This window comes from Crocuta crocuta, unplaced genomic scaffold (genome assembly GCF_008692635.1).
Source record: "Crocuta crocuta isolate KB4526 unplaced genomic scaffold, BGI_CrCroc_1.0 scaffold4, whole genome shotgun sequence".
Classification (NCBI taxonomy): domain Eukaryota; kingdom Metazoa; phylum Chordata; class Mammalia; order Carnivora; family Hyaenidae; genus Crocuta; species Crocuta crocuta.
Window position 1 is genome coordinate 5,534,294 of NW_027529996.1, and position 22,960 is coordinate 5,557,253.

Sequence of the window (22,960 nt, forward strand, 5' to 3'; positions counted from 1 at the left end):
CTTGTGAATATTTTTTCTTTTGTTCTGACTGTAGCTTGAGAGCATTTTTCTCTTCAGTGTTAGATTCAGACATTATAATAAAATTGAAATCTGTATTTTATGTGTGATCTATATAATGTTATGTGAAGAAATCTCAAAAATTTAGGAATAGAGTAGTAATGGTAATTCTCACTATTGCATTTCTGAGATTTGTGTATGCCTCAACATAAAATTTTTAGGCTTTAAAATTTTTTTTCAGGCTTCTCTTGGTTAATACTGAGTAAGAAAGCACCTAATGAAAAATATCTTTTCTTTGGGAAAAAAGATGTAGTTTTCACCATGAACTATCCTAGATTCTAATTTTAACTATAATAGAGCAGTGTTTCCTGAGTTAAGTCTATTTCTGCAGTCGTACTCTAACTTCCTCTTAAAACGCAGACATTATCTGCTGTTGCTAAAAAAGTAGTTGAGGATTGGAAGGTATACTTTTTGTCATGTAAAATCCTAGCCATCCTTTAGGCTGTTTTCTGAAAAACTGTTGAACACTAGTTAGTTTTATTTTATATTTTTGTTGGGAAAACTTATCTCTCATAGCTATCTGCTTCTGTTTTCTCTGTCTCAGGAACCAGCTTCAGACAATTGGAATAGCTGCTGCAAATACATGGGGCCTGTTTCTCCTCGTGTTGTTGTTGGGATATGGTTTGGTAGAAATTCCTCGGTCGTACTGGAATGGAGCAAAAAGAGGTTATCTACTTATGAAAACGTATTTTAAGGCAGCCAAACTGATGACAGAAAAAGCAGATGCAGAAGAGACTTTAGAAGATGTCATGGAGGTAATAAGCAAGTGTATACCTTACAGTCACTGTTGGTTTGTTGCTGTTGTCATTAGCCCATTGATGAGCTTCACACTGAAAATTTGGTGATATGCGGTCCTTCAGGGTGTCCCGTCCAATAGGATGGCTTCCTCTTGACCGTTCAGCTTCATGACTTGTCATCTCTACCTTGGAACCCATGGTTTCAGCTATAATATATTCAGAAGTGCAGGATTATGCTTGTCATCTTGGGGTAACCTTGTATGCCCTTCTTTTACCCTTAAAAGTCCCTCCGATTAGATGAGTAATTATATGGTTATCCTGACAGGTCCTCCTTGGTACTCTAGACTCTTAGACATTCAGCAGCCATTGCTCCTGTGAATGAATAAATGAGCAAAAGGATGTGTTTTGTGATTGAAAAATCTAATACTGGCTTTTTGGCATTCCTTCCCTACAAAATGTAAGAACTGTAGCAGAAGACATTGATTCAAAATGTAGGAGTAAGTCTACAGATAGTATTCTAATACATTTCCTCAGGGAGCTACTGGCTGTTATTACATGTTTCAAAAGAAAATAATGTATGTTTGATAATTTTTGTTTATTTCTGATATATTTGGAAGTTTATATTTAAAAATTTGGATTTTTTGAAGAAAATTGGAAAATTTATATTTAGTAATAAAATAATTTTAAAGATAATTTAAATTTGAAAATGTTCCTCTTAAAAGTTCATACTAAATTCAGTTGTTTCAGATTTGAGGAATATGGATTTCACCAGTTATTCCGTATTCCTTCGAGAAATATAAATCCTGGGGCATCTGGGTGGCTCAGTCAGTTAAGCATCCGACTTCGGCTCAGGTCACAATCTCATGGTTTGTAGGTTCGAGCCCTGCGTCATACTCTGTGCTGAGAGCTAGCTCAGAGCCTGGAGCCTGCTTCGGATTCTGTATCTCCCTCTCTCTGACCCTCCCCTGCTCATGTGCTCTCTCTCTCTCAGAAATAAATTAAAAAAAAAAAAAAACATTTAAAAAAAAGAAATATAAATCTAGTTAATTATGCAAGATCTGGATTTTGCTAGGAGGAATCATCAATAGTGAAGAAAGATCGATTTTGTTGTTGTTTGTTAAGTAGGAACTCTCTACTGAAAAATAGGATGTGGAAAGCTAGAACTGGCATTGGTGCCTTGTTATTTTATTTTTATCTTATTTTTTGAGAGAGAGTGCACACATGCAAGCAAGCAGGGGCAGAGGGAGAGGGAGAGAAAGAATCTCATGCAGGGCTCAGCCTCAAAACTGTGAGATCTTGACCTAAGCTGAAGTCAAGAGTTGGACACTGAACCGACTGAGCCACCCAGGTGCCCCAAAAGTTATGAACTTTTGAAGGAGCCTTAGATTTATAACAGATACAGCAAATATCAATAGTTAACTGTTTCTGTACTTATTTTTATGTAATATGACTGAAGAATTTAAAGGAAAAATAGAATATTTTATGGATGATATATGATCAGACTGTATGGTTCATATTCAAACTTGTGCTAACAAGTCAACAAATCGTTAAGGCAATTTGGGAATAGAAAATTGTAATGATGATTCAAGCATCTTTTAAGAACTCAAGTCTTTCTTATCCCTGCCATATTTAGGTTACTCGTTGAACTCAAATAAATCGTTATAAAGGCCTTTTGGAGTACTTTGCTTTTCTTTAGCCTGATCGAGTGCTGCTCAGGCAGGCACTGACTCTCCTTTTCCCTAAGGTCACATGTACTACTTTCAGTTCCTTGAAACTCCTTTTGCACTTCTACATGGAGGCCTTTGTACTGGCTGTCCCACAATTTGGAATATTCCTGCCTCTTCCTTTGGTTGGCTGACCTTACTCCTACTCAAGCTTTTTATCTCAGTTTGAATAATCAGTTTATCAGAAAGCTGCCTACACTAGATTACACAGCAGTTTCCACACCATTCCTGCTTGAATAATCCCTGTTTTCCTCATTAAGCTGAGCTCCTGACAGGAGCAATGTCTGTTGTTACAGGTTATTCCTAAAGTCTGCATATTGTGAATTTTGATGGTTATTGCTAAATCACCTTCTGAAAACTGTTCTCATTTTTAAAATTTGTAATTGTTTTAATGAGTTTGACTATCTTTCCAGACATTTATTGGCCAATTGGATTGCTTCTGTGTCTTCCCAATTTTCTCTTGATTTGTAACAGCACATATATATTAGGGAAAGTGATTTATTTTGTCATATAAGATATAAATATATTTTCATAACTTTGTATGCCAGGTGGTTTCCCTGCCTCTAGTTTCGTATCCCTTGAGGCCATTCTCTACAATCAGAATATTCTTTTTAATGTCCTGGTCGGTTCTCTTGCCTACTAGCCTTTGAACTCCAACTTTTTAAAAATTTCATTAGTATAGAGATTATTGTTCTTCTTTGGGATCTACTAGTTACAAAGATTCCCCTTCCTAACTCTTTTATACCTTTCATAGTCACTAAATTGGTTATTAAATTAGCTTATCACCAGCCTGTCATCTTTAAAGACCTGTAACATCATGTCCTCCTACCACACCCTCCGGCATGGATCGTGGTGACCTTACACCTAGCACAGTTTGCTCTTTATAAATGAATGTGGAATGAATCAGTACTTGTGACTGCTGTAGAGAACTCTCTCATTGGAAAGGAGCAGGTGCTTTGTGACGCTTTTTGCCTGTTGCTTCTTCCTCTGGTTTCTTCACTGTCCTTTAAAAGATAATGAGGTAACTGAGCTTGCTGAACAAGGTGGAAGAACACAGCATTGCAAAGTTTGTCTGATCCTTCATGACCTTTTTATAATGCTTATTCATCTTTGTGTACCAAGAGGCAAGTGATAAGAGAATAAATCTTTAAAAAACACTAAAAAACATGAGGGTATAGAAATTGCTATTCTGTAACTTTGTATTTTTACTTATGTTCTTAAAAACTTCTATTTGGTGAACAGAACTTCATGTATATGCTAAGTAACTTGGGTTGAAATTAAACTTATGAGAACATATATAGTACCTAGAGCAGTCTCATATGAAATGTATGATGTATAGAAATAGAAATATTTTTATTCTTCTTCCTGTTTTTATAGGAGGTTCGTAAAGTGAATGAAAGCATCAAGTATAATCACCCATTGAGAAAATGCGTTGACACGATACTTAAAAAGGTAGTCATATTCTCATCTTTCTTCTTTTGAAATATAAATTAGTAGACTATAACTTTATAATAAAAGCATCAGAAAAGTATGAGAACAGCCTATGACTGTGGTTTCCCCATCTCCTTTCCATTTTTGTGGAGATTTAAAAAAAAATTTTTATTGTTTATTTTGAGTGAGAGAGAGATAGAGTGTGAGTGGGGGAGAGGCAGAGAGGGAGAGAGGGAGACATAGAATCCAAAGCTGGCATCAGGCTCTAGGCTCTGAGCCATCAGCACAGAGCTGGAGGTGGGGCTTGAACCCACAAGCCGTGAGATCATGACCTGAGCCAAAGTCTGACGCTCAACTGACTGAGCCACCCAGGCACCTCAGTTTTCATGGAAATAGTAACCATAAATCAGTAGTAATCTATACATAGAATTTGTTCTTTTGTTATTACAAGGTTAACGTTGAATTATTGGTAGTATTTTTCATTAAATGTGGATGTAGAGGTTAAGTAATGTATAATAATTGCGGACACAGTGATGGAGATAGACCTTCACAGTTTCTAAGTGTGACAGAATGTGGTCACTAAAGGCACATGTCCCATAATAAACCAGAGCCTTAATAATCTCTTTCAGTTGCTTCCAATGTGTCATTTTACGATATATGAAACACATTGTAAAATGAATGACCCTGTGAGATATTTAACACAGATATTTAACAAAAAGCTATACAATTATGGTTTTGATGCATTGGTATTGAATTAGGGTATTCATATGCTTCCAAAATGATCATTCCAAAAATGGACTTCTCAATAGTTGTCTTTTCAATCATAGAACCATTGAACTATTTCTTTTTCTATATTTTAAGTCTGTTATACTGATTATTAGCTAGTGTTCCTCTGGCTAAGTTGATGGCCATGAGAATCAGCTCTCTAATCCTTTCTCTTATATTGCTACCTTTTGAGACCTATTCAGGGAGGTTAAGTAACTTGCCCAGATTCATACAGGTAATAAATAAATGATAGGGCAGATGACTCCAAGTTACGTGTTTGTTTTTCTGTACAACACCTTTGAAAAATTCAATGTCTTGGGTTTGCTGCATTTCTTTCTCATTTTTAGCTAGGAAAATTGTTGACAGTTTCATTAGGTGCCTACATAGTCTAATCCTCTCAAGTACTAGTTTGCTTCATGTAGGTAAACTTTCAAGGTAAGAAGACACTTAATACATCTCCTAGAAAATTTTCAAGAAAATGTCAGCAACTAAAAATTCAAATATCTAAAGACCCCAATAAAGGAAGATGTTTTTGAGAAAGTTAGAATGCCCAAGAATACCAAGTTTTTAAATAAAAATATTTCATGTTTTTGCAAATGAGTTTTAAAAATATCTATTTGTCCCTTTTAGTGCCCTACAGAGTATCAGGAAAAAATGGGTAGGAACATGGATGATTATGAAGATTTTGATGAAAAGCATAATACCTACCCAAGTGAAAAAAGTCTGGTAAAACTACATAAACAGGTAACTTTATTAATGATAGATTTTTTTACTGATGATTTTAATAAGATTTATAATTGCTGCCCACAAAAAGGGAATTTCGAGTGAATGTGTATTTGAAGCTTTCTTTGATCCTGTGTATTATTCTTTGAAGTGTTTTGACTTTTTGTTTCTCAACAGGGGTACTGTTGGCATTTGGGGAGGGAAAATTACTCATTGTTACATATGTCATACAATATTAACATTCTTGGCCCCACCCAGTAAATGCCACTTGCCACTAACACTTCCCCATTATTGTGACAATCAAAACATGCTCTCTGGCAGGAAGATGAACCACTGTTGGATCAGAATACTGACAGATATACCCAAATTCTCTTTTTTAGGTGATTTATTCAGTTCAGAGGCACCGTCGAACTCAAGTACAATGGCAGATTCTTTTGGAACAAGCATTTTATCTAGAAGATGTAGCAAAAAATGAAACTAGTGCTACTCGTCAGTTTGTTCACACCTTTCAGTCACCAGAGCCAGAAAATAAATTTATCCAATATTTTTATAATCCTACAGTTGGTATGTAATTTTACATAAATTTCAGAATTTAAAGATGAGAATTTTTCTAGAGGAAAAGAGTATATGTTTTTCCCAGTGCAGAGTTGAATTGTATTTGTATTATTTGAGATATACCATGTAGCAATATTATGTATCTGCTAAACTTCCCCCTCCAAAACTGTTTTACGTGTCATACAACATATAATCTATCAATTTCCACAGTTACTTCACAGATAACCAAAATGCTATGCAAAAATATATGCAATATATCAAGCATATTATGTATTCATAGTACATACTTAAATTAATTAGAGTTTTAAGCAGTTTTACATCACAAGCTTGGGTCTCTTCTTCAGTCTTGAAATACTACTAACATACTCCTCTAAGAAGTCCTCTTTGATTATTTATATCTGTTAGTCTATTTAGAAAACCTATATAAGTAGTCATAATTATTTCATTCTCTTTAATGATTATTTATGACACTCTCTCAATGTTGCTGAATTGAGTATGAAGAACTTAATGAAAATATGCCCAGTGTTACAGTATTAAAACTTCCATTTACCTTATTTATTTAAATAAACAATTATGTTCATTTGACTCTTTTTGCCCTGTTTGATCTTGAGTATGAAGACATAATGGGCATAACATGTCTTAGAAAACTACTTCAACAAAGATCTTTTCTAATTAAATGAAAGAAATACTTGTTTTCATTCATTCAACAAATATTTGAGACATATATGCTGTATATTGTTGGGTGTTGGTTATGTATCAATTAATCTAATGACAAAATTCCTATCCTATGGAGTGAGAAAAATAGGCAATGTACACAGGAAGTGTAAGTGTAAGGAAGGTATAAAGAAGATCCTGAGTAGGTAGTTGGCTACAGAAATGGGAGTTCAGAGAAGTCTGATCAGCCAGTATAAATTAGGTCATCAACAGTATACTGGTGAGCCAAGTGTCAGAATAAAGTCAACAAAGAAGTGATTAGGATAGACAAGAGAAGGTCTGAGGACCAAGCTTGAGGCACTCCAGAATGTAGACATCAGGTTGATGAGGAGGAACCAGGAAAAGGCTAAAAAGGGAGTAGCCAGTGAGATCGGAAGAAAAAGGATGGTGAGGTGTTTTGAGGAAAGGCATATATAAAGTACCTCTCCAAATGTTATAGATAGGTTGACTTCAGAAAAGTGAGGTGGGGGTAGAGGGGATTAAAAAGCCAGTTGGTTTAAAAAAAAAAAGAGCCCAGTTGGAGTTTAAAAGAAATCAGGAGGAGAGCAGTTAGAGGCTAGGAGAATAGAAAATTCTCAAAATGTTTTCCTTATAAAATGGAGTAGAGAAAAGAGATAGTAGCTAAAGAAGAATGGCAGGGTCAAGATAAATTACAGCTTGTAATTTGGGAATGATATCTTAGAGGAAATTTAGTGAGTGAAGATAATGGTTGGGGTGATGTTCATGAGTAGCAGAGATGAAATAGGAAATAGTGAACAATGTAGAGATTGCCCTTAGATTAGGAGGTAAGGCACGGATGTATCTAAGCAGGTGAGAAGAGGTGGTGGTAGAAACTTCTGCCAGTTTCTCAGTGAAATGCTGAGAATAAGCATACAGTAAGAGATTTTGAAGATTTGAAGAGAGAAGGTGCAAAATAGTTGCGTAGGAGCGAAAGCGTGGGAGAAGATTGAATTAGAGGAAGCCAGCCAGTCAGTGCTCAGGGTCCACCTGAAGTTGGTGATTAGGAATTTGGAATGACACCAGTCAGCAAAGTTGTGTGTCTTACCCCTAAAGGGTGCAGTTCCTTGGGGGCAGGCTCAGAGATGCCAGGGAGTTGGATTCTAACCAGGGTGTGGTCTTGCTTAGGAAGTACAGGGAAGCAAGAGGGAAAAGAAATTGAGATGCTGGACCATAATTATCCTCAAAGACTATGGAATGTGTGCTGGTTAAGGAAGCAGCAGGATACCAGAGTATTAAGTGGCAATATAAAGGTGGTAAATGAATGGATGGTTAGTCCAGATAGGGTCAGTCAGTGAGATTGGATATTAGGTGAAGGTATTGCTTGGATACAAGAATGCTGTAATGCTCTAATGAGATTGATCATAAGGAAGGAAGGGCAGTAAGAGGTTTAGGGATGATTGGGAATGAGTAGTTTCGATGGGGTGGAGGATGAGATCACTGGAACAAAGGAGGTCAAGGAAATGAAAGACTCTAGGATACTGAAAAAAGAGATCACCAGTGTGGACATTGCATTCATCAGGAATTGTGCTGAGAGTAGGGTTGAAAGATTTAGAGTGTGAGTCAAGAGCTCAACACTTCAGTGAATGAAGTGAAAATGTAGCTTTTTCAATTTGGGGAGCTTTTCTTTTCTTTTCTTTTCTTTTCTCTTCTTTTCTCTTCTTTTCTAATGTCAGACTTGGGGCGCCTGGGTGGCTCAGTTGATTGAGCATCCGACTTCGGCTCAGGTCATGATCTCACAGTTCGTGGGTTCGAGCCCTGCATCGGGCTCTGTGCTGACAGCTAGCTCAGAGCCTGGAGCCTGTTTCAGATTCTGTATCTCCCTCTCTCTGACCATCCCCTGCTCATGCTGGGTCTCTCTCTCTCAGAAATTAAAAACAAACAAACATTAAAAAATAAAAAATGTCAGAGTTAACCAGAAATTGCCAGAATAGTACAAAGAGTTTTTGTATATCCTTCACCCAGATTCATTTGCTTTATCTTTCTCTCTGTATATGTATTTTTCCTTAATCTTTTCAGAGCTGAATCCAGACATGATGCCTCCTTGCTCCTAAATGTTGCAGTGTCTATTTTCTAAAAATAAAGACATTTTCTCATATAACCAAATACAATGACCAAATCAGGAAATGAACTTTGATACAGAGCTGTTATCTGTACACCATAATCAGATTTTGCTAATTGTCCTAAAATATTCTTTGTAAAAAATCCCAGATCATGTATTGTATTCATGTGTCCTGTTGCCTTAGTTTCCATTAATCTGGAACAATTTCTCAGTCTCTGTGTCTTCTGACATTGGTGTTTTCGGAGACTACAGGCCAGTTTTTTATTAGATGTCCCTGAATTTGAGTCTGATATTTCCTCATGTTGGATGCAGGTTTTGCATTTTTGGTGGGAATATTGCAGCAGTGATAATGTGTTCTTCTCAGTGCTTCATAGCAGGAGGCACACGATGTCAGTCTGTCCCGTTACTAGTGATTATTTGGTGAGGATCTACCTCCCTGGTTCCTCCAGTGTGATATTACTGTTTTCCTCTTTGCAGTTATGGATCTTGTATGGAGATATTTTGAAACAATATAAATACTGTAACTCCTTTATGATTTTTCCTAACCATTTTTTCCTTTATCTTCCAGAATGGTACTGGGAATGTCTTTTGAGACCGTGGTTTTATAGGATACTTGCAGTGGTTTTGTCCATCTTCTCTGTGATTGTCGTGTGGTCAGAATGCACATTCTTTAGCACTACACCTGTCTTATCCCTCTTTGCAGTCTTCATACAGCTGGCTGAAAAAACATACAATTATATTTATATAGAGGTCAGTTTATATCTTTCATAAACATATGTCAGTTTATAGTCTAGTCATCACCTTTGTTTTTTCTTTATATAATAATAGTGAAAGTTCCCCGACAGTGTTGTTACTCAGACTTTGAAAAATGGTTTCATCCATTTATTCAGACCATACAAACTAAGAACTGTGTTTGAGGATAGATAACAAGGTGCAAAATAGTACAGAATTCTTTTATGAGAATACTTTGATCCTGTTGATGCCAGTGAAGCTACATAACACACAGTCTTCACAGGAAGGGTAGTCAAGGGCATGGGAGAACCGGCTCACTTCAGGAGATGGATTTGAAACTTATGGACAGGATGTTGAACTGGTTAAGATGTAGATTTTTTTCATAAATTCATGTTCTTAGGTGGCCAAAAAAAATCTGTTACTGTGTTTAAACCAGTTACAGGTGTTTAAAACCTGAACTGTGTTCTAAAATTTTAGAATGGCAATAAATGCTGGTAGAAATAAAGGATAATGTTTGTGAGAGTATATAAAGTGCTAAGCTCCATTAATCTTAAGTCTGTTAGTCTTAAACTGGTTCTGCTTGTTTTTATTTTTCAGATTGCTTGCTTCCTATCCATCTTCTTTCTGAGTATCTGCGTTTATTCTACTGTGTTCAGGATTCGTGTCTTTAACTATTATTACTTGGCTTCACATCACCAGACTGATGCTTACAGCCTTCTCTTCAGTGGCATGTAAGTAGGAGTGTGTTTAGACACAAGGGAGCGACCCCACTGCATGTAGTCTATGGATGTCCCTTCTCTTTCTTGTTTTTCTGAGCCTTCCACTAACACCTGCATTTATGTGAGCTCATTGATTAGGTTTATGCATTAGTTAGATGTTTGTTGATTGCAATCTAAATCCTGCTTGAAGTCTAAAGTTACAAGAGGCTTACTAGGTTAAGAAGGAAAAGAAAGACGACCTGGATTTACATATTAGAGATCCAGTCAATAGGTTAGTAAATACTAGGACCATTTGAAAGTGTTGAGGCTAAGTCAGACCTAGAGAGTGTTTGGAGGTTCAGGAGCATCAAACTGCATTGGGAAGGACTTAAGAAAATGAACAGGAATACTCTTTACTAAGAGAGTATTGCTTATAAGAGCTACATTGTGCTATTGTTTTTTTCTCTATTGGAAAGTCAATTATATTAGGTATTTATAAAGGTTGGACTTAGGCAAGTTCCCAGAGAAACCCATATCTAAAGCATCTTTAAGACTTTTTTCTTTAAACCTTTTTTCCCTCAAATAATCATAGAGTCACAGGAGGTTGCAAATATAGTACAAAGGATTCTGTTAACCTTCACCTAGCTTCCCCGAATAGAGAAATTTTATATAGCTGTTGTACAATATCCAAACCAGGAATTTTTTACATTGATACATTACTCTGAATTAGATTACAGACCTCATTTAGTTCTTACTAGTTTTTATCCTTTGTTCACGTGCACGTGTGTGTATGTGTGTAGATTCATGTAACTACCACCACAATCAAGATACAGAACTATTCCATCTTCACAAAATAACTTCCCTTATTTCCTCTTTGTACTCACACCCTCTCTTCATTTTCTTCTCCCCCTATTCTCCAACTCTGTAATTCTGTGAGGTTCTCTTTTTATCTGGACAAAACTGAGCTCTAACAGTTCTTTGTACCTGAACTTGTCACAGTGACCTACTTCAATACAACTTCATCTCCTTTATGTACTGAGTACAGTTCCCCTTGAGGATATTGCCATCCTGGGTCAAGCCGACATGGGTTGCACAGATGGTAGACTTGAATTCTTCAGGCATTGCACAGATTCTTAGGATGAAGCTGTGGCAGCATTTTGCCATGTAAGCATTGATGTGTTAGGGAGACGTGATTAATACGATATTCAGAATGTCTCTCAAGTAAGGGCAGTTTACGTTAAGAATTCAAGATATATAAATACAAATAGATGAAAATAACAATATAATAAAATGTATTTTGCTGCTATTTTTTTATATATTCTGTTAATAAATGCTTATTGCAGGTTATTTTGCCGTTTGACTCCTCCTTTATGTCTTAATTTCCTGGGTTTGACCCATATGGACTCATCCATCTCTCACCAGAATACACAGCCAACTGCTTATACATCTGTAAGTATGGTCAGGAAATAGTTATGGGTTTGTTTTTTTTTTAATTTTTTTACATTTATTTGTTTTTGAGAGACAGAGACAGAGCACAAGTGGGGGAGGGGCAGAGAGAGAATGAGACACAGAATCTGAAGCAGGCTTCAGGCTCTGAGCTGTCAGCACAGAGCCTGATGCAGGCTCAAACCCATGAACTGTGAGATCATGACGTGAGCCGAAGTCGGACGCTTAACCAATTGAGCCACCCAGGTGCCCCAGGAAACAGTCTTTAGATTCATTGTCTCTACAAGATGTATTGTTGTAGAATTTCTTGTAATGCCAGCAGAAATGTTCAACAATGTTATTAGGATTTTTTTTTAATATAAAACTTCTTTTAAAGGTTTTATCTGTAATTAGTGATGACTGGATAAAAATGATTTTGCTCTTTTATTGTAAAAAAAAGTTTTTTGGTTCACATAGATTGGCCAGCTGAACAATATCTATTGACCTGATCTATAATATTAGCTTTTATATTTATAATCTTCATGTACACGGTAATTTTTAGTAGTATTTATAAAATATTAATTTTTTTATGTGAAAACTTAAATAAGCCAATTCAGATATAAGTGACATATAACATTGTATTGGTGTAAGGTGTACAATAGAATGATTTGATACATGTATGCATTTTGAAATGATTGCCACATAAGTTTCGTTAACATCCATCACCTCACATCGTTAAAAGTTTTTCTGATGGCAGGATGCCTGGGTGGCTCAGTTGGTTAAGCGTCCGACTTCGGCTCAGGTCATGATTTCATAGTTCATGGGTTTGAGCCCTGCATTGGGCTCTGTGCTGACAGCTCTGGAGCCTGCTTCAGAGTCTGTGTCTCCCTCTCTCTCTGTCCTTTCCCCACTGTCTTCCTCTGTCTCTGAAATATAAATAACTGTTTAAAGAAATTTAAAAAAAACAAGTTTTTCTTGTGATGAGAACTTAAATATCAGTCCATTTAGTGCTTTATTTCTACTTTTTGAAAAGTCCAAATTTGTAACTATAACTGGTTATGAGTGAATTTTTCTAATGGTGGAAAGAAATGAAAAATACAGAATTGTACTAATTTAGCTTTTTTTTTTTTCTCTTTAGATTATGGGTTCCATGAAAGTTTTATCCTTTATTGCAGATGGATTCTATATATATTATCCTATGTTGGTGGTAATTCTCTGCATTGCTACTTACTTTAGGTAAGAACTTAACATTATTTTTCTCTTACTCTTATCCAATCTGGATATCCTTTCTCCTTAAAGCCTGTTTAAATTTTCACTGTTTAGGTTTTGGTTATTGTTTGTTTTACTGTGGCTTTGGGAGAGAGAGGGATAGTTTAAAGGGTTTGCTTAAGTAATTAGGCCAGGCTCTCCCTCTGAAGGGATTTTTACGGAAAGAGAAGTAGAGTTACTCTTTTACAAGTATTAGGCTACAAGGTGAGAGGATTGATTGCAAAATGTTAACTCTCAGTTCTGGCCTTCAACACTGACAGCCAGTGTAGCTCATAAAATACATCCCTGCCCATCTTTTATCCAGTAACATAAATGAATCTGAGGGTGGGGTGCCTGGGTGGTTCAGTTGGTTAAGCAGCCGACCTTGATTTCGGCTCAGGTCATGGTCTCATGGTCATGACAGTGAGGAGCCTGCTTGGGATTCTCTCTTTCCTTCTCTCTCTGCCCTTGCCCGGCTCTCTCACACACTCTCTCTCAAAATAAATACACTTAAAAAAAAGTCTTAAGGCTTTCCCCACAATCATTGCCAGGTTTCTAGATGCCTCAGACCTTAGCCAGCACAAAGCAGCAGGTGAGGCAGTATATACATGAAGTGGGAAAGGACACAGACTATAGTTTTTTATAGGATTAGAAAAAATGCTTGATTCTTGGCAAGGGTGTGACTCACAAGTAGGTAAAGACAGCTCTCCTTGGCTTCTAGCACCCTGTCTCCCCTACTTCCACATGTCAGGCGCCCTCATCCTGTACTGCGTTTGCCCTCTTCACTGCTTAAGAGCTCTGTGACACACTAAAAAGACCGCTTTTAAAAAAATATTTATAAATATTTGATGTTAATCACTTTGCTTTTCTGATGAAAATGTTTTATCCAACCACTTTTCATTTAAAACTTCCAATACCATTAGATAGTTATTACAAATAATGTGTATGCACTCATTAAGATGTTAAATAAACAAATATTGTTTGAAATAAATTCTCTATTGGGTGTTTAAAAACATTTATATTTTACCTCCTCATAGGTAAAATAAAGAATTATATTTTCAAATAAAACTGTTAATATGAACTGCTAGTAAGTCTAATTTTCAAGGTTTTTTTTATGTAAGGTAAAAAAGACCATATGTTTGTTTATACTGTGAAAATGATGTAGTAAAAGAAGGCACTATACTTTGCATGTCTGAAACTTAATTTTGATTATATGTTTATTCATTTTTAAAGTTTATAAAACTAGGGCGTCTGGGGGCTCAGTCATTTGAGCATCCTACTCTTGATTTTGCCTCAGGTCATCATCCCAGGGCCATGGGATCAAGCTCCGTGCCGGGCTCTGTGCTTAGTGTGGAACCTGTTTAGGATTCTCTCTCTCTCTTCCTCTGCCCTACTCCCCCACTCACACTCTCTCTGTCTCTAAAATAAAAAAATAAAAATAAATTAAAAAAATTTTTACAGTTTATAATACTATTAATGAAATTAAGAGCTTGTGATGTGTGAATTATGTTTTCACATGTTAGTAGTTTTGTTGGCAAGATTAGCATCTCTTCCTACCTTATTAGAGTGTTAATATGGAACAAGTAATAAATGGGTGGAATAACTAATGCTTTATCAACTATAAAATCTTAAATACAAAGAATCATGTTTAAAAGAAAAATTGTTAAAGTTGAAAATGATCCAGGGGTGCCTGGGTGGCTCAGTCGGTTAAGTGTCTGACTTCAGCTCAGGTCATGATCTCATGGTTCATGGGTTCGAGCCCCATGTCGGGCTCTGTGCTGACAGCTAGCTCAGAGCCTGAAGCCTGTCTTCAGATTCTGTGTCTCCCTCTCTCTCTGACCCTCCTCTGTTCATGCTGTCTCTGTCTCTCTCTCAAAAATAAATAAAACATTAAAAAAAGTTAAAATAAATAAAATTGAAAATGATCCATTAAAGGTATTGTTTTAGAGTTAATTAGGATAAACTTTGAGTTACAATTTGTATTTTAGGAAAAGAAAGGTCAAATTCTTCAATTTTCAAATTACTTTTCAAAACAGATATTCTGTTATAGAACTATATGAAATCTTACTGACGTTTTAATGGTACTTTCTTCCTAAGTCTGTTTTCTTTGAAATGCTGCCATAAGTAGTCTAATTTCAATATTACTAACAGCACAGCCATACCCAGAGTTAATATTCAGACTTAACTGCCTAGAGAACATAAGGCTGTTTTTCCTGACACTTTAGGAAAAGCTATAACCTTCTCAGAGACCATGATCTAGTTGGGGGCTTCTCATACTAGGATATCATATTCCCATAAGGCTATGAAGATAGTAAAGGAATATTTAAAGTCTCAGAATTAGCATGACTATCTATCCAACACCCCAATTTTGCTCAGTGGTAGGTTATATAAAGCATTCCTTATATATCAAAGCAAGCAGATATATTATGAATTCATCAGAGTTTTACACGTTGGTAATATAAAATGGAAGACTTTCACTTTCATGTAACTGCTCCACTGTTTCCCTCTCCTCCCAGTGCATGCACCTGTGTGCACACACACACTTATTCTCTCCTCCTCCATTTTCCTCTTTCCCTCCTTGCTCCATGTATGTGTTCAGGCTTCTGTCATTGGGAGTACATCAGTAAAAAAGTTTGAAAACTAAGGTAATAAAAAGAGCTTGGTCTTTGTTTTGTCTTGGATTTAATTTAAATCCGAGCTCTAAGATTTATTCAGTGATGATCATTAGCAAAGTATTTAATCCTGTGGGCCTCTGTTTCCTTATCTGCAAAATGATATCTATCTCGTAGGTTTACAGTGAAAATAAAATAAGAGAGTATCTGTAAATTGGCTGATGTATAGTGGGATCTTAAATATTAATCCAGCCTGTCTATCCATTGCTGCTTTCTTTGTGTGTCATATTTTGAGAGTATTCTTGTCCTGCACAGCAATGAGGTTTAAAGTAAATACCAAATAAGATAAAATAATAGCCCCCAGGTAAGATACAGTAATTAATTTTGAGTTTATAATAAAAGCTATTTAAATAGAATTGACTAGCGCTCAGGTTAAAAAAATGAACATGAATTTTTTGCATAATTAAGATTGTGTGTGCATATTTTCAGCATTAAGATTGCTGTTTGAATATAAGAAAAGAAAGGTGCCTGGGTGGCTCAGTCAGTTAAGCATCTGGCTTTGGCTCAGGTCATGATCTCATGGTCCATGAATTCAAGCCCCATGTCAGGCTCTGTGCTGACAGCTCAGAGCTTGGAGCCTGCTTTGGATTCTGTCTCCTCTTTCTCTGCCTCTTCCCTACTCATGCTCTATCTCTTTCTTGAAAATGAATAAATGTTAAAAAAAAATTTGAATATAAGAAAAGAATAAATTGCATTTGTATTATAGCCATTGTTTTTTATGTCTGTATGATTTCTGAAGGTATGCTAATGGCCCAACTTAATTTGTTTTTGTAAGGAATCTGGGTATGGTGCATATCCTGTCAGTGGAGTACTGGATATATAAGCTCCTTGGAGAAATAAATCCTTCTTAAAGAAAGACAAATGTTGGGGTGCCTGCGTGGCTCAGTTGGTTGAGTGTCTGACTTTACCTCAAGTCATGATCTCGTGGCTCATGGGTTCAAGCCCTGTGTTGGGCTCTGTGCTGACAGCTCAGAGCCTGGAGCCTGCTTTGGATTCTGTGTCTCCCTCTCTCTCTGCTGCTCCTCTGTTTGTGCTCTGTCTCTCTCTCTCAAAAATGAATAAACAATTTAAAAAAAAGACAAATTTAACTATGTAACTTGTCATGATAACTAATAATAAAATACAGGCTTCTTTGGGGTGATGATACTAAAGAAACGGTTATCTAAATATTTACAACGAGAAATAATACTTGTCTTTTTTTTTAAATCTACTTGTATTAGTTTGGGAACTCGTTGTTTGAATCTACTTGGTTTCCAGCAGTTCATGGGAGATAATGATATGACATCAGACTTGGTTGATGAAGGAAAAGAATTAATCAGACGAGGTAAGATTTGTCTTTTAAAATAAATGAACAAAAGTACTCAGACTCAAAATATAGAATTCAAATTGTAAAATTTATAATTTTTAATCTATCTTAAATTAATATTTTTAACTAAAAATCTATGTACAGGCTTCATAGCAAAAATAATTTAAAAATATAAATGAGGGGGGGGGCGCCTGGGTGGCTTAGTCGGTTAAGCGTCTGACTTTCGCTTAGGTCATGATCTTGCGGTTCATGGGTTCGAGCCCCGCGTCGGGCTCTGTGCTGACAGTTAGCTCAGAGCCTGGAGCCTGTTTCAGTGTGTGACTCCCTCTCTCTCTGGCCCTCCCCTGTTCACACTGTCTCTCTCCTAGAAATAAATAAAACATTAAAATATATATATATATATGTATATATATATATATAAATGAGGGTTTCATCTGACTTTAAGAAATACTACAGCAGAAATCATTAGTGTATATTCAGCTAAATAATGCTCTTGGATGGTGTTGGAGTCATTTTCACGTTTGTCTAGAAACAGATTTGCCAAATTCAGTACAACTGTAAAATTCATGAGTTGAAAGAACCATCAGTTTAATACTACAGAGGAAATCATTCAAGCCAAGGCTGGTGTTTAGAATGTGATGATTGTTAACAACCCGTTAGAGTGCATGCAGTCTACTAGAATCTAATCCCAACACTGACTGTATCAAATTTCCTGATGTTTAAGTGATAGTAGGGAAAAAAGAAAACAGAACTTGAGTGTGGGGACACTGATTCCTAGACATTCTCCCAATGTGTGTCTGGAGTTTTTATGTGATTATTAGTTAAATGTAAGCCAAAATATGTTGTAGCTCCAATAGAAGCTGTTGCAGCCTTCACAGGTTCTCCTAGGAAGTTGATGTGATGGTTCTACTGCTTTTTGCACTAATTAGACCTCATCTGGAGTATCATATTCATTCCTGGGTAAGATTTCAAGAGTAGGACTAACAAGTTAGGAGATACTTAGAAGGAGAAGGACAGCTAGATTATGTAGAGCCTATCTTATTTTAAAAAAATAAAGACAAAAAACAAAAAAACACTGAGTATATAGCCTGAAGAGAATAAAGGAAAGAACTTTTTATGCAGAAAGAAGTATCAACTTAATTTAGAAGATAAGGCGAGAAAAGAAAAGAGAAGTTACAAACAAATTTCAAGTTACCACAAGGAGGGACTTTTTCCTCACTAAAACTATTTAGACAAAGCCTAAAGGTCATCTCCAACAAAAATACGGAAGGTATTCTCTGTGGACTTAAGTGGCCACTGCAGTCCTTTCCAACAATAACCTATTACTTTTGACTTTGTAGTAATTTAAAGGAAATTGGTCATAGCCTGATACCTTTACTTCAGTTACTCTACATCTAATTAAACCATGTTATACCAAATTTGAGACCACTTTTCTGTCTCTAGAGAAGAGAAAAAGGCAAAGGCAAGAAGAAGGTGAAAATCGAAGAAGAGTAAGTATAGTACTTAATTTGCTGTGACCCAAAGCCTAATGTGAAGTATCGTAAGAATTTTACTGATTTAGAATTGGCTAAAGACTAAAGAACAATGGGAAAATGACATAGGACACATTGTTTTAATAAGGTAATTTTAATACTTTAGATGTACAGGCTAAGTGTCTTGTCAGATCTATTTTAAAAGTTATTAGTATTAAATTATTTCATGTCCAGTGTGTAGCTGTTTCTTGCCCACGATAGGTGCTCAGTAAATACTTATTGAATGAATTAATAAATTCATGCAGTGTTGCTATTAAAATCATTTTGATTGCTTTAAAGTTGTTACAGTTTTTTGGTAATATGACATTAATTGTATTCCTCTTCAATTTTTCTTCAGTCTTCTGTTTGCTGAAGCAAATTAACCTCCTCCTAGAAAGTGAAAAGGCAGCAAACTAGAAAAATCTAGTCACAGTTAACACAAATTTACAACACCTTGGTGTTATCTGTACTGGAGTCGTGAAGACTCAGAGGAGGAGACATGATGGCTGTCTTCATATATTGTAGTGTGTGGTGTGAAAGGAGACTTGTTTATTTCAGAAGACATCATTAGAACCAGAGAGGGGAAGTTACCCGAGACAGATTTCACCTCTCAATGAAAATTTCTACCTTCCACAGTTTATCAAAATTGTGACAGGCTGCTCACACATAAAAACTTCCATGTCATTGGGGTGCCTGAGTGGCTTGGTCAGTTAAGCGTCCAACTCTTGATTTCAGCTCAGGTCATGATCTCACGGTCATAAGATCAAGCGCCTGTGTTGAGCCCTGCACTGGAGGTTAAAATTAAGATTCTCTTTCCCTCTGTTCCTCCCCTGCTTGTGGAAGAGGATGTGCACTCTCTCTCTAAAAGAAAGAAATTTACATGTCCTCTAATAAGAGAGTCCATGGCATGGCTATTTTATAATGAAACTGCACTGCAGAGCAGGTTGAATTAGGTGACCTCTATGTTCCTTTCAGTTCTAAGAATTTATTGAGTAGTATCTCTCTCAATATGGTTTGACTGCAATTACCTAATCATCTTGTATACAACTCTTGATTTTGCTATCGAGAGTGACTTTTCAGGTCTTTGATATTTGTAGTTAATTCATATGGGAGAAAATTCTGTTAACATCTCATGAATTACTATGAATTCTGATAACTTTATGTGGTCAAGGTAAGCTTATTGTAGCTGTAATGTTTTGACATTTTAGAGGAATTGAAAAGGTTAATGTTTTGACATTTTAGATAGAAGAGTTGAAAAGGTTAATTATAGCTAGCAAAAATGTAAATGTTCATTTGTAAAAATTTGGACACTGGTTTAAAATGTAGTGACAAGAAAAATTATTGAAAATTTTAATGGCACTAAGCTAATCATATTGATTATCTGGTGAGTTTCTGATGAGAATAACTGAATTTTATTACTCTACATAATCATCTCTTGACACTGATGAATTACTTTCAGCCCGTGAGTTCTTTTGTTATATATTTATTTGTGTTTCTGTCCTAGGAATGGAAAGAACGTTACGGACACAATAGAGAAGACTCCACTAGAAACAGAAATCTTCATGTTGACCCAAAAGAATCAAATCTCTCAGATATTAGTACCAACCGATGTAAGTAGTTTATTTTCCTGTTCCCTTAGAAATCGTTTTATTATGCTTGCTTGCATAGTGACTCAGAATTAGGATATCAATTCAAAAATGTCTTTATAAAATAGCAAATATGGTTCTGTAGTGTCTTTCCTTTCTCATCCCTCAGTGTATAAAAGGAAGGAAAACCCAAATATGTCCTCTAGTAGGAGGAGAAATTGGGACAGCAAATGAAGAATTATAATTGTACTACCCTAAATAATAATCAGTACTTACCCAGGCATGTTGTAGGCAGGTGCTTATTTCTACTCTTTACCTAGATGTTGTTCTTTGCTTTTCTATTAGTAGATGTAAGCAATTCAGTCATTTTTATAACAGTTTCCTAACTGACCCATATATGTCACATACTTTACCTGGATATACTGTGATACAGAGAAGTTTCCTGTCCTTGGATTGCTGATTAATTTAGTGAGGGACTGATACCAAGCAGAAGACATTTGCCAGTGAATTGAGTTAGGAATCCTCCTCACATCCTTGACCCTGCCATCTGCACTGGGAAGGTAGCAGGAAACCTGTTTTTGCCAAGGACTCTGACCTGAGTAGTGGCAGAGGATGCTTGTCTTTGGCAGGAATGCTGAGAGTCAAGGGGTCAAACCTGATGCCAAGGGAACTCAACTCAAGGGCTGGAAAAAGAGATCTTTATTGGGAAAGGATTTCCATGATAAATATTCACTGACCATTTGGGAATGAATAGTACTTAGCCAGGTTAAGGTGTTTTAGGCAGAAGGGCGAATGACTGACTTGAAAGAATCTTTGGGGGAATACAAGTTTGTTTCTATGACAAGAGCCTAAAGTATGAGGAGCCTGTTAAGGGGAGGCTGCAGAGATAGTTGGGAAGCAGGTATTACCATGCCCAGAAGGTTAGATTTTATCTCCAAGGTAAGATTTCGGTCAGGAAAGGAGCATGCTCAGGTTTTTGGCTTAGATAAATTTGATAGCACCACATAAAGCAGGATTTCCAGGGAAGTGAGACACAGAAACCTGTTTAATTTCTCTCTTGGTAATGCGATCAAGAAATGATGAGGGCCTAAAATAAGCAGTGACCCTGGAGATGAGGAGGAGAGGATGTGTTTGCATGAGATTTAGGATAGAAGAAATGGGAGGGGTGCCTGCCTGGGTGGCTCAGCAGGTTAAGGGTCCAACTCTTGGTTTCAGCTCAGGTCATGATCTTAAGTATTCGTGAGTTCGAGCCCCACATCAGGCTCTGCACTGACACCACGGAGCCTACTTGGGATTCTCTCTCTTTCTCTTTCTGTCCTTCCCCCACTTGTGCTGTCTCTCTCTCAAAATAAATAAATAAACTTTAGAGAAGAGAAGAAGAAATAGGAGATAGCTAAAGTTTCAGTTAAAGCTAGGAAATAGAGGGTGCCTGGGTGACTCAGTTGAATGTCCGATTCTTGGTATTGGCTCAGGTCATGATCTTGTGGTTAGATTGAGCTGAGCCTGCTTGAGATTCTCTCTCCCTCTCCCTCTCTTCCCCCCTTATGCTCTCTCTCTCTCTCTCAACAACAAAAAAATAAGCTAGGAAATAAAGGGAGAATTCTAGAAAGATTTGGAAGCTTGTTTACCATAGATTAGGGCAGTGGAAAGATGTGAGAGTGTGGGAGAATGGTGAAGAGAAGAGGAAATATAATGCTTGACTTGGAGAGAACTTGCAGTGTGGGAGGCAACCAATATGTGCTGAATGAATGACAGAAAAGATGAAGGGCAGAGTCCAAGATGACAAAAGTGTAAGATATGATAGAATTGGCTTGCTTTAAGTCTTCAAAAAGAGCTATGTCATAAAGTTCTTTTGAAGCTATTGGACTGCTCAAAACAACATTATGAAAGTTTAGGTTGTTTATGACGAAAACTCACACAGTCCACCTAGAAAAGGGAGAATTAGTTCTCTAGATCTGTGCTGACCAGGCAGGTAGTCATTAGCCACATGAGGCTGTTGAGCATTTGCAGTGTGGCTAGTGTCCCATGTTAAAATGATCATATATTGGATGTGTTGAATTAAATTAAGTATGTTAAGATTAATTTAGTCTCTTTCTCTTTACTTTTTTAATGTAGCTACTAGAAAAATTCAAAGTGAATATGGGGCTTGGCATTTTATTTCTGTTGGACATTGCTGCCTTTAACTCTTGTCTCATGGGAAAAAGACTCAGGCCTTTCTTGAAGAGCTTAAGTTGAGTATATCTTAAAGAAAATTCTAGCCAAGAACTGAGATACAGCAATCCCTGGATTCACTGTGAAACCAGTTGAAACTTGATAATGAGCAATTTCACTGTTACGATGCCGTAATTAAATGTTAATTTTGATTCATTTTAATTGAGTCTTTGCATTGTACCTGCTTCTGAGCTTAGATTAGCTACAAGGGAGAACTTTTCTGTTATTTTCTGTCATAGTATTTATCATTTTAATTTGATTCTTAAAGAATCAAGTAATTATCTTCCCTTACTGTTGTCTCCATAACCAAAACTCAGATCCTTTATAATCTTGACTTTTTTGGGGGAGTCCAAAGACTGTGACCAATAAAGACCATAGAAAAGTAGACATAACTTTTTTCTTTTTTGATAGCAGCATCCAAATATACCAGGGCTAATAACAGGACTGAAAGGGACCGAATAGAGCTCCTCCAAGATGTAGAACCTTTGGATTTTAATGCAGAAACATTCACTGATGATCCTCTTGAATCTGAGCCAGGAAGGTAAGCTCTGGCTGTGTCATTTTGGATCCAGCATTTTGAAATTTTAATAGCGTACAATTTGATGAGATAAGCATAAGGGAAATACTCATTTTTACTGCTAATTAAAACCATGTTAATCAATCTTCGGTACCTTTTTATACCTTCTAATGCTTCTGTATTTTAAAAATTATAGTATCCAGTAGTCGTACATGAAATTGATATCTCTATAAGCTACTAGTGAGTGATATTATAAATAAGAAAGAATTGAAATTGATAGTAAGAATCT

General features: G+C 36.4%; 1 protein-coding gene across 7 annotated transcripts in view; it reads left to right on the forward strand.

Annotated features, from left to right (window-relative positions):
* LMBRD2 (LMBR1 domain containing 2) overlaps nt 1-22,960 on the forward strand; it is a 48,317-nt gene that overhangs the window by 18,975 nt on the left and 6,382 nt on the right. For 3 of the 7 annotated variants that reach the window (XM_077763486.1, XM_077763490.1, XM_077763487.1), the window contains exons 6-17: nt 602-812; nt 3,896-3,970; nt 5,345-5,458; nt 5,818-6,001; nt 9,334-9,515; nt 10,095-10,228; nt 11,539-11,644; nt 12,759-12,856; nt 16,761-16,864; nt 18,290-18,336; nt 19,862-19,967; nt 22,566-22,695. In XM_077763486.1, the coding sequence (XP_077619612.1) occupies nt 602-812; nt 3,896-3,970; nt 5,345-5,458; nt 5,818-6,001; nt 9,334-9,515; nt 10,095-10,228; nt 11,539-11,644; nt 12,759-12,856; nt 16,761-16,864; nt 18,290-18,336; nt 19,862-19,967; nt 22,566-22,695 (1,491 nt within the window). Of the gene's footprint in view, nt 1-601; nt 813-3,895; nt 3,971-5,344; nt 5,459-5,817; nt 6,002-9,333; nt 9,516-10,094; nt 10,229-11,538; nt 11,645-12,758; nt 12,857-16,760; nt 16,865-18,289; nt 18,337-19,861; nt 19,968-22,058; nt 22,535-22,565; nt 22,696-22,960 lie in introns of those variants that run through there. The other 4 variants (XM_077763488.1, XM_077763489.1, XR_013334978.1 and 1 more) reach the window with 4 other exon arrangements.